Source organism: Oxyura jamaicensis, chromosome 1, assembly GCF_011077185.1.
Source record: "Oxyura jamaicensis isolate SHBP4307 breed ruddy duck chromosome 1, BPBGC_Ojam_1.0, whole genome shotgun sequence".
NCBI classification, from domain to species: Eukaryota; Metazoa; Chordata; class Aves; order Anseriformes; family Anatidae; genus Oxyura; species Oxyura jamaicensis.
Window position 1 is genome coordinate 98,322,952 of NC_048893.1, and position 12,222 is coordinate 98,335,173.

A 12,222-nucleotide genomic window follows, 5' to 3' on the forward strand; every position below is an offset into this window, starting at 1 on the left:
AAACTCCCCATGCTATTCACCGGCATGTATTGGGATCAGCCCAATTCATCTTCCTTCGTTTTGGGCACTTTTGACCCCTGCGAGGCAACGTTTTGCTGTGCACAGACAGTGTGTATGAGAACTGCACGCCCCCAGAGCTGTGTCTCGAGTTCAGCCGAGACACCCCCCTCTGCCCCAGAAGCCCACTCCTATCACCCCGTTCCCTCCACCGCCAGGAGCACCGCTCGCTCCCCTCCGCTTCGCTTTTCGCAGCCTCCCCCTGCAGGGAGGGAAGGAGAGGAGGAGGAGGGGGAGGGGGAGGGAGGGAAGGAGGCGCCCCGCGGGCTGCCCCAGCCGGTGGGCGGCTCCGGGAGGCAGGGGGTGCGCGGCCCGCCCGCCCCGCCTGTATATAGCGGCCGTGCCCGCCGCGGCCCGGCCGGGGCGCACAAAATGGCGGCCGCCAGCACGCAGGGCCCGCGGGCGCCCAAGCTGCCGCAGCTGCTGGAGCGGGACCCCTACCTGGCCCCCTTCGAGCAGGACTTCCAGCGCAGGTACCGGGCGGGGGGCGGCGGCTGCCTCCCCTCCCCCTGCTCTGCTCTCCCCTCCCCTTTCCTCCCCTTCCCCTCCCGGCGGCGGGCTGTCGGTGGGCTGTCCCTCCGCCGGGGCGGCCCCGCTCGTTCTGACGGCGACGCCTCTGCTGCGGGCGGGGCCGCTGCTGGCCCGCTGAAGCCCCCCGAGCAGGGGCAGGGGCTTCAAGCCAGGATGGGAGGGGAAGGGTAGTCGGGCTGCGGTGGGTGTGAATAAACATCTCCCGAGCCTCCCGTGCTTTCTGGAGCTCCCCTTCCTGCGCGTTTCCGCGCTGTGCTGGGTTCGCCAGGCCCGCGCCCGGCCGAGCAGCCGCAGGCGGCCTCATCCAGCACGGCTGGAGAGGGGGCCGGGCGTCCTCACCCCACAGCTCCCTGCCGTCCCTTCGCTACTCGGCCTCTCCTAGCCCAAGCTGCAGGGCTGGCTGGTGGCCCCCAGGGCCTGGGGAGGTGGCAGGGAGGCAGGAGGGAATCGGAGTTCATAAACTACGTACCTTTCCTTTTTTCCTTCCTGTGCTACAAATCACATCTTCGGCTTACTGTTGCTAAGTGGCCTGTTGGCTTCTGGCAGAGAGCAGTAGCAGCAAGGGTAGGGTCTTGTGAAATGGGTTTAAGAATTGAGTAAATTGCGAGGCTGGTTTATCGAGCGTTTTCCTCAAACTAATCTCTTAATGACAGAATAACAGTGTTTTAAACAATGATTTCTGGCATGCTCACAGTACTGTATGCAATGCCATAAAACACCTAATTCTTTCAGTAGGGTGCCAGGGTGTAGGAAGTAATGAGTAGCCCTCTTAATAAAAAAACATTTATTAAATGATTTGGGAGCCCTACTACCATCTAAATGTCACACTGTGGATAGCAGTGTTTGCATTTCAGGGAATAGCACGGCAGTGCTGAACACAGTTGGCAAAACTTTTGCGTACTTGTCGTGCAATGCTCATCCCAGCTTCCAGGAACAGCGTCTGAGATCTGTGTGGTGTGGAGCTCTGTGGTCTGAGCGCCAGGCTGAGGCATCCTGATGCCTTCAGCTGGCTGTTACCTGAAGGTGTCCCACGACCCATTCTTTGCCATGTTTTCTGTATCTTCCCTTCTGAGATGGGAATTAGAACTGAAAGCAGTCCTTGAGTTGCATACCGTATGGATTTAGTACAGTTACATAATGATATGGCATTCGCGTAACTAATCCTTCATGTAAAAGTGTGAAGGAAAATAAAACCTGGCAAGCTTTCTAGAAGCAGAAATGTATTTACCTTTTGAAGCTCCAAGCATATGTACAAAATAAAGTTGCACGTATAATCTTAAAACCTATTGATGATATGTTCTTGTGCCTCTAGAAGGATAGCAGTTATTTTGAGTGGTGACTTAAAGCTTGATTCTGCATTTGTGGGCCATATCATTAAGCAACCCAGTGAATTAATATGCCTCATATAGTGTAGGAAAGGCTGTGATGAGGCAGCTGTGAAGCAGATGTGCGTATTATCTGATCAACTCAGATCCTTGCCCTGGCCTTGTGGTCACAGCTAGGGTGGGAGGACCAGTTCTTAGTTTGCGTTGTGATATTAGTAATTCTTCCAGAGTAGGAAAATCGGATGGAAATGGTACCACGCAACTCCTGAATGGTTAAGTTCGTTATTCCTTCTGATATTATGGGCAGGCCTTCTCTACCTCTGCCTTCCTAGTAGCCTGTCTTTCCATTAGAATAGCTTAAACAAAAGTGCAGGCAGTTCGTCAGTTCTCTACATTGAATTTTTCCTGACAAAAGGGACGGGAGAGGGATCTTTTGCCTGGCACCCTCCGGCACTGAAAGTGTTTTTTTGTTGTTGTTGTTGTTGTTTTTTTTTTGGATTGGGAAGTTTTGAGAAAGGAGTAGAAAACATTTGGTCAAATACAATACGTATGAGTGCTTTGTGTAGTAGTCTAAATTTCTTAAAGCTTATAATGATGTTGACACATTAAGCAAACTAATTAATCCACAAAATTCCCCCTCAGTCCTGACAGCTAGCACACTGTGTATAACCTAGAGAAATGAAAACTGGAGATTTTGACAGAGGATTATGGATGTCTGAGAAACAGGCTTTTTTTTTTTTTTTTTTTTTTTTTTAAACACATCTGAGATCTTTTTACTATGTCTTGTGCACACCCCCACAAAAATAACCCTTCCTTTTCCTCGCATACTGGCTATGTATTCTTCTAAAGACTGGAGGGGTGGAGGGGATATAAAAGATTTGGGCTCTATTTCTGGCTGTGGCATCAGCAAGTTGTTGGCTCACCCGTTGGGCAGGAGTCTGCCTGCTGTTTATCTGTAGCATCACATTAGCCTAGATTGCTAGTGGAAAATTTCATAACTTTTTTTGCATGGTCATTACAAGACACACAGCTAACTTCATTGTGACGGCTTATTTTCCTGCTTAAAGCGAGGCTATTTCTGGTGTTGCATCAGGTTGTGCAAGACTGTGTAGGGTTGTGCTGTATCTCTGAGTATGTGTTTCCACAGCCTCCTTGGGCAGCCCGTCCCAGTGTTTGGCTATCCTTGCTGTGAAGATTTCTTATGTCTTAATGCTGCAACTTCCCTTGCTGAATTCCTGTCTGTCTCAGGTCTCTCTTCTGCGTGCTGTGGACAGGAGCCCGGCCAAGCCTTTTCTCCAAGCATTTCCCCTCCCACCTGCCCCTTTGGTAGCTCAAGATTGTAAGCAGGCACGTGCCACTCACACCTCCCCAGGGTTAGCTTTTTTGTAGTCAGAAGACACCAGCTGTCAGGCTCTGCCTGTGTGCCATAGGTAGTAGAAGCTGGACAAAGAACAAGAAGCTTGCTTGCTTTCTAGAGGCTGTAGCCTGTCCTTGAGCACCCATGCTTTGCCAGGCTCAAGCCTGTCCTGCTGGAGCTCACATGCACCTCTCCTACCCTGGGCTGTGCCCCTTCTTCCCCGGAGAGGTGACTGTGCCACATGGCACCGTGCCTAAGGCCCAGATCTTTGTGTCCTTTTTTATTTATTGGGCAGCGGGGAGAGGGCGGTACTGAAGGGTACATGGGCTGTACTTGCATTAGCCTGGATTCTGCACAGTGATGCAGTTATGCAGATTCACTTTGAGAATTGCCAGATTCATGATGAAACAACTCATGATATTGCCTTGAGTTCTGAAGACCTTTTTGGTTTTCAGGGCTGCTTTCTATAATCTCTCTTCAAATATAACATCATGACTTAGACAGCTGACTTTGTTTCTCAAGAATTTAAAATCCAAAAAAATAAAAAAATGAATTATTGGACTGGGACACTTAAAGTAACAAGAATAGTCTAATTTTAATGCAACACATCTCTTTCAGATGTCTTGATTTAAACTGTGTGCCAGTTTAGTGTGTCTGTGTATATGTTTATTTGTATAAAAATGTGTAGTATAATAAGCAGAGCTGCTTAACCATCTCAGGCAAGCTTACCTTAAGAAAAGTACCTCTGCTCATGTGACTGCTTCTGTACGTGATTCCTATACATTAATAATAATAAAAAAAATATGTTGAGATAAAAAGCATAGCTGTTACGATGCATCTATTTTTGTTGGGTTGTAGTGGTGGAAGGAATGGGAGCATCTTTCATACGAAGAAACAGAAAATATTTGTATGTTACCTGGAGTTGACAGCAAATATTTACGTGGGTTTTATTTGTGACAATTTAGCATGAAGGAAGGGCCTTCTTTAAAGAAGGAATGGATGCATTATGTTAATAGCGTGCAAGATTTTAGCCTTCTGTCCTTTATCAACTGCATTTTCTTCTGTCTTGATTTGCCATGATTCGCCTGGTAAGCAAGGAAGACATCCTACACTGGAAATTAAATCTGTCTAAAGTTCTCAACTACTACATTGGCTCTTTGAGACTAGAATAAGACTACATTAACATTAACTTTCTTAATGGTTACTATTAATTGCTCTGTTTCATTTTCTGGTAAATAGACCTTTCTATTACTTTGAAATATGTCTTCAGGTATGCACTTAAATTCCTTGGCTCACGCTGTTTGGAAACAGCTCCCTAACACAACCTTAAAGATTGTAGCTGTAGCATTCAAATGATCTTAAGAGGTATTTGTAGTTTTCGTATCTGTTTGGACACAGAGTTTGTTGCTGAAGGAGGTGATGTTTTCTGCTTACATAATGTGCTCTACCTCTGAATTTTTAATTTGCTCTGGCAGATAAGTGAAATGGAGCCAGCCATACATGGTACAGCTAGGAGGAGATGAGCATCTTAAATAATTTCGCATATAGCCATTTAGAAGTACTTGCTGCAGAAATGGTCTTGATATTACTAGTCCTTCATTCGTATAGAAGATAGGTCATCTGTGTTTGAGAGGGCTTTAAACCCTGATTAGCAGACACTGTCAAAGCTGCCTAACCTGGGTTTGGCTTTGAATGCTCGATACTACAACCAAAGCTCTTTGCAGCAAAGTCTAATCAACCCTAGATATTACTAGCTGTAAGGTGACACTGCTGAATTCCTCCCCGTTCAAGCTGTGTTCTCCCACGTTAGTGGTCTGCAGCTTCTGAATCAGTGATCTGCAGTGTTCCTCAAGTGATCTCATTGAATGTTCTTGCTCCCAGATACCGTGTGCTTTTTCGTTCAATTTTCATTCAAAAACTCTGTTTATAGGTAGCTCTGCTTGGATATAACTTACCTATGACAGTGATAAAGCAATGAGTAGCTCCAAAGGAAAGGGATCTGAATAAAGTAAGATACATCTCAGTGTGCAGGGCTTGTGTAGGTGGGCTTTGCAGTGCACACAGCTGGCTCACTCTTTACAACAGAGCCATTCTACAAGTGTTGTCCTCCTCGTTTTGCCAGATTTCCAGGCTTCTTTTTGCCTTGACCTAAGAAAGGAGGAAAAAAAATCTCAAACTGTCTCAAAATCTCTCTGTAAACTAACATCCATTTAGTAATGGATTAGAAGTGGATGTTCTCTCTTCCCCTCCGTTAGAGGCTCATGGTCCAATTGCTGCAGCTTGCCCCAGTATGCAGGCCAGAAATCTCTACCTGACTCAGGACAGGAAGACAGCTAGCAGTGTCGTAATGGCTTTAGCTCTCAAAGTTATGGAGTCACATCTGCTCTCATCTGAAGACCAGGATCCCTAATATTCCAAATCTCACGACATACCAGTATGCATCTATAAAACATGGAAGTGTTCTGAAACACTTTGTTTCACTGTCTGGATGCTGTGATGGGATCTAAGCTACCTACCCTAAAGAAGGACTAGTTAAAATATGATTCTAGGACCTTGTTAAGTCGTCAGTGTGGAGTATGGACTACCATGGATAAATGAGTGACTAGTGGGAAGAAATGGGCTTCTGTTGACACTTCTCTGGTCATATCTATGCTAATGGTGTTTTGGGGGGAGAAATAGACATCTACAATTCCCCTTTCCTCTGAATACCTGATTTTTAACCCTGAGTTGTGTGGGGTATTTTGTTTGGCGAAGAAGGCAATTCTTTCACTATATGTAGTGAACCATTCGGCCTTGACCTAAAGACACACTGTTCAGAAGTTGAAACAAGAATCTAGTTAGAAAAACAACCTAACAAAAAAAAACCCCAAGTGATAGCCTTTGCATAGGATATCACTGTTCTAAATTGTTTGACCATCTGTGATATGTTTTCCCACAAGTATTTTGTTAACTCCCAAGTGTTATTTAGGCTAAAGACTTTGTATAATTTAGTATGTATTTTTAGTCTTTTACCTCTTAGAACATAATTGGCTCAATTAAAACCATTAATGCCTGTGGTGTAATTGTATATTATGGAGTTACAAACTGGTATTAGAAAATGCTGCCCATTAGAGTTTTCAGCTGTTACAACGTGCATGCCTTATTATATTTTAGTAGCCCCTGCAACTCCCTCTTTAATCTGCTAGCTATATAGTCCTCAGTGAAAGCTTATGTTTTGAATAGTTCAGTTTATAGAGTAAATGAGTAAAAATGTACTACTGCATAGATTCAGTCTTTATCTTGACTAAAGCTTCAAGAAGGATGTTGTTTTGTTCAGCTAGGCAAAACACCTGCCATAGTGCTTGATCATAGGCATGGGTTGTGAGAGAAAGGGAAGGTCCCATTTCTTTTAAGGTGTTGCTGAGTGTTTCATTGCCTGGGACATCTACTCAGTGGCTTTAGTAGCTGGATCAATTAACAAGGTATCTGTCAATTGGCTTAGAGGTTTCTGGTGGTGTTCTTAGATACCACCACCCTTCCAGTAGGGAAGTGTTTGCCATTCCCCAGTTTGTTTCTATCAACTATCTGGTTACTGCTGCTTTACTATGTTTTTCCATTTTTTCTACTTTCAGAGATACATAGTAGTGGGTACTTGAAGAGGAAATGAAAAGGCATGGAATTAGTTTCGATAGGACTGAGTGGGAAGGCACCTGTTAGAGTCTCAAAAGTTTGGGAATGATGGCTGAGAAGAGTTACTTGGATGGCATCCTAGTCATGGGTAATGTTGGGAGTGAGGTGGAAATCTGGATAACATACATTGCTGTCCTTTCTTTTTTCTTCTGGCGTCCCATAAGTACGGCAGATTTCTGTTGAATTACTCAGAATGATTCTAGAGCAGTGCAGAAAACAATACTTGCCAATTCAATGGGTTATACGCTTCTGTATTACTGTACTCTTTAGAATGGTCTTGTGCATTAGGGTAAACAACCCTGACAAGCTCAGCCAATTGCATAATTGATGGCCTGAACTTGTAGGCCTGTGAGAGGAAGTACCTGAGCATGATGAACATAGAGATGTTTGGAAGTTTGTCTCGAGCTAGCTCTCATCTGATGTTACACAACTTTGCAGTGCACTGAAGTTTACTTGCTTTACCTGTTGTGGAAAGCAGTTGTGATGGGCTGAGGCTCAAGTATAATCCAAAAGACTTAGAAGAAATAGTAGCCTAAAACCAGAAGCATCAAAAAGTAGGGCCATTGGATTAATTAGGATTTTAAGAAGATGGGATGAGCAGAACATGTGCAATAGCCACATATTTAGATCTTAATGTTATTGGCTAAGACTAGGAGCTGAGATTCTTGAAGGAAATACTAAGATGATGTTAGGAAGATGTTGACGCAATGCAGGTTGGAACTGTCATTGACGTGCTGACAATGAAGGATGCTCCTTCTCAGGCACTACAGTGCTACTGACTGCAAAACAAGGCACATACTTGCTGGTGTGATGGCTTCTTGTCCATTCCAGGCTGCACTGGCCAAGCACAGGGCATGCAGTAAAGGACCTGTTATAAAGACTGAGCTGTGGCCTCTTGGAGTTTTGAGCCACTCTGAGGGGTTCAGCTGAGAAACCTGTTCTTCCTGTGGGACTGTTTAAATAGCAGAAAATAGTTGAAAAGGTCTATGGCTTTTTCTACAATGATTTGATTCAAACTTTAATAACAATCTTTCCATGAGGAATGTGAATAGTCTTGGGAATACACTTAAAAAGGATGCAGTTAGGGAGTGGGGAAGGTGCTAGGTAACTGCTTTGCAGGGTGGGTTTCTTGTACTGGTAACTGTCTGCTTGTTTTACTTGTCCTTGCTCAAGGATCTGGAACCACTGATGGCCAACACAAATCCTGTCTTCACTGGACTTGGTTACCTGCACTTTTTTTTTTTTTTTTTTTTTTTTTTTGCACTGGCAATTGCTAGAGTTGGGCAGCCTCCCCACAGGCTCCAGTTGTTTTTGCTGGGTAATAAACTGTTGTGTGCATGGTAGGCTTTCACTCAAGCTGGTAATCTATGCTTTACATACATGATGCTGCTGCTGCAGTATTTCTGGCATTCACATTTTTTCCACTGAGAATGGGAGAGATATATTCACAGTGTTAAATACAGCCCTGGTACTTTGTCTTTGCTCTTAAAACATCCTCTATTTCCAAACAATAAACCAAATAATTAAATGTCCTCTGAAGTGCTTACACTGGAGGTGTTGAGACAAAACAGGGAAAATGCTATGCATAACTTGTTTTCCTGTTTTTGGCTGGTTAGGACTAAAAGGAGGCATGGTCCTGATGGTGTGGGGTTTGTCATCAGTGGATTCTTAATGGGGGACTCATGTGGGCTGGATTCAGGCTCCACAGATTCTTTGTAGATCTGCTTAAGGGCAGGATTCATTTGGAGGAAGTTAGAGCTTGTAGTTTCTGCTTCAGCTGAAGAGACTTAGTAAGCAAGGTGTATCGGGGGTCCCTGGAGCTGGCATCTCTGTGGCTGTACAAGTGAGAACACAAGTAGCTCTGCTTCCTACCACAGTGAGACCCTTTCAGCATCACTACGGTGGCACTGGGAAAATAGCTCCACAGGCCGATGAACATGTAGCACATTCATGGTCATAGTTCTCAACAAAATGTTGAAGTTGTCTATTGCCTCAATAACTGTTATGTTCAAAAAAAGACAGTAAATATTTAGGATATACTTAAATTTTGTTAGCAGGGCAGTTGCTTCTATATATGAATTAAAACTAATTACTCTTTGAAAAACTGATTGGAGGTCCCCTCAGTTCAGCTACATAGCATTAGCAGGTCTGAGAAAATTGGGTGGGTTCTGAGAATTTGGCCGGAACTTTAAGACACTGGATTATGTGTCCAGGTGTCTAATTACTGTCGCATTGTTATCGTAAGGAATCGCTTTGCATTGATGAATACTTCACATTCAGGTATTGATGTATGCATCTTCACTGCTTCTAAACTGTAAAAAAGGCATTCTTATTCCAGAGGACCTTCTTAAACTGACAACCTATCTCATGAAGATGCATTTTTCCCTCTGTTCGATTTCAGTATTTATGTATACACACTTCTTTCTTTCCAGTCTCCCCATTACCCTCTACTTACTCCCGCTATGCCTTCTAATCCTCACTGCTCCTTCATCTTCTGTCTCTCCACAAAAGGAACTCCTTTCCACTTGTGCAGTGTCAGAGATCTAAAACCTGTCTCGCTGCTGCTTCAGTTTACTTTGTACTTCTGAAGGCTTGCTTCATACAGTTATTCATTAGCTTAAAAAGAAAATAATGTCTTAAGGCAATGTGTCAAGTGAAACAACATAAGGTTTTTGTATTTAAAATGTTTAAAACATGAGTTTTCAGTTTTCCACTGCAAAAAATGTTTTTCTGCTGAAAAAAGTTTTAAGCTGGAATATGGCTTGCCTCTTCTCCAAGTATCTGACAACTTACTTGACACTTTTATAGCACCTTGTGTTAACAAGTTGAAGGCCAGTTATTAGTGATGATTCCTGGCCATGCTACAAAGAATAGGCCTATGTGCTGATTAGAACAACAAAGTCTGCTTTGCTCATGTTGCTGTCAGAAGCACCTTGCCAATGAATGTTATCTGGACATTATTTACAATTAAAATCTAGTGTAGGCTTTTGATCTTCTTTCTCAGAATAGATGTCTGAAGACCTGTCTAATGAGCTAGGTCAACTAGTTTGTTTGAAATATATTTTCACTTATGTGAACATCTTGAAACTGTTTCATTAACCTGGGTATTTCTAATACTGAATTTCTTTTAGTCTATTATCATGGTATAGTTAAAAACAAACAAAAAACCCTAAACCTTACTGACAGTCTCTTTAACGTGCAGCTCTGAATCTGTTGTCTAATATTACTTGCAGGTAGCAGTAGCTCTAATGCTATCTGACACCCCTCCTTCTTTCCTTTGGGCTGTTGTTCAGGCACAGCATCCTTTTGGTTCTCACATGTCCTTACACTTTTGTTGTGCTGTGTTGCTGGGTTTGTGTTCACATGTTTGCCACTGTGCTTAGCATTAGAGAGGATAATTTTGAAGGGGGTTATGAAGTTCCAGTAAGGGTGGACCTACTCTCGCAGGTGTTCCCCTACTAGGAGGTTATGCAAAGTTCCAAAAACGTAGCCAAGGTCTGCAGAAGTAATTGAGTGATGCTTAGTCATACAAAACGAATTTCTGAGGGCTTTCTTAGTTTATAGAACAGAAGATAAGTTTCTACCCTTGTTATGTGAACTGGTCTTGCATTCAATGAGGGTTTTGCCTTTGTACATTCTGCAGTCCTTCAAGAGAGATGGGAATCCATGTGCTCCTGCTTCCAAGTGATAGAGATGAGAGGAACTGAAGTAAAGATACTTTCCTTTGTGGTAGAAGCAGAAAAGTGAAGAAAGCCAGTTAGAATAATATGCTTGAGCAATGTGGACTTCAAGTATGTTAGTATTAGTTCAACCTGCTCAAAAACCAACCAAAAAAAGAAAATGAACCACCAAACCCCTCCTTTTTGATCAAGAACTGGTTTATAGGGGTATGGATAAGCTAAAATACAGACTTCATTGATCTTGAAGAGTAGTTAAACACTATTGTGAGGATGTGCAACTTGAAGAGAATTACTATTATTATTATTATTTTATTTCTAGGAAATGCTTAGGTTCTAATCTTAATTTGCACTTGTTTTCCAGAGAGGAAGATGGTAGAGAAGAATTAGATACAATCTCTTTGAGAGATTGTGTTGGATGATAAGAAGAAAATAACACTTTAGTACTCATCACACTGTTATGAGATGATTACAGTCAGCATGGGGATTTTTGACAAAGCAATGCATTCCCATTCCATAAATCCATCTGTGCCAACTGTGTGTGGGGCCAGACATCTCTTTTGAGGGTGTTTTTTTTCTTATGGGTCAAAGTAGGCAGGCTGCATGTGCAGGATGTGTGCCTCCAGGCATTGCCCATGGTCATATACAAATGCAGCCTCATCGGATCTAAGGTTTTTGGCTGTATGAGCCAAAAACATTTGGTAAGATGCTTTGGAGAAAAGCAGGAGGGCTGGGGGAGTTGTCTAAAAGGCTGCTGTTAAAATCATGCTGTTCAAAAATTGCCCATCTAGAGTGAATTAATTGCATAAACATAGGAGTCTAGCAGCCTTAGGGGGTACCTGACTGTGCTGTAACTGCTATTCCAGAAAAGATAATAGAAGCTTGATAAATTCTGTTGTATGGAATAGTCTTAAGCAGTTATCTTGGATATTTTAGGCTAACATGCCCTGAGATGTTTCTGACTAAGCTAGTAAGTCTGACTGTTTATATAATCTGATACCTATTGTCATTGATATCCCTAGTGTAAATATTCCTGGTTATATTCCTTTACTATATTATTTTCCAAGTTTTTATTATTACTATTATTAAAATATTTCAATTTTCATGAGTAGATGGTATATGTTTAGTATTTCCAATGGCATTGGCTCTTTGGATGTATATGTGAGGTTTTAAATGAAGCATAGTCTGTTGGCAAAGGACTATTTCTTTTGACAGAGATCAAATTTATTCTGTGTACTTCTCATCAAATCATAGAATAGCCTGGGTTGAAAAGGACCCTAAAGATCATATAGTTTCGACCTCCCTTCTCTGGGCAGGGTTGCCAACCACTAGAGCAGGCTGCCCGGAGCTGCATCCAGCCTGGCCTCGAGCACCTCCAGGGATGGGGCATCCTCAGCCTCTCTGGGCAGCCTGTGCCAGTGCCTCACCACCCTGGGCTGTGTGAAGATGCCACCTGACCTGCTGTTAACTGTTTCTTAGATTATCTTAGTGTGTGGAAAATTCTAAGAAAAAAAAATCAGCTCTTAATTTAGAGGGAAAACAAACTTTTCCTCTTATGTTTGCTGTAGACCTTCCTTTACAGCTTTTGGGGAAAATGAAGTGTTTT

General features: G+C 43.1%; 1 protein-coding gene across 3 annotated transcripts in view; it reads left to right on the forward strand.

The window, feature by feature from the left end:
- The first annotated feature begins 344 nt into the window (after positions 1-344).
- GBE1 (1,4-alpha-glucan branching enzyme 1) overlaps positions 345-12,222 on the forward strand; it is a 169,677-nt gene continuing 157,799 nt past the window's right edge. For 2 of the 3 annotated variants that reach the window (XM_035315354.1, XM_035315355.1), the window contains exon 1: positions 345-530. In XM_035315354.1, the coding sequence (XP_035171245.1) occupies positions 430-530 (101 nt within the window). In that variant the 5' untranslated portion in view covers positions 345-429. The remainder of the gene's footprint in view (positions 531-12,222) is intronic. The other variant, XM_035315356.1, reaches the window with a different exon arrangement.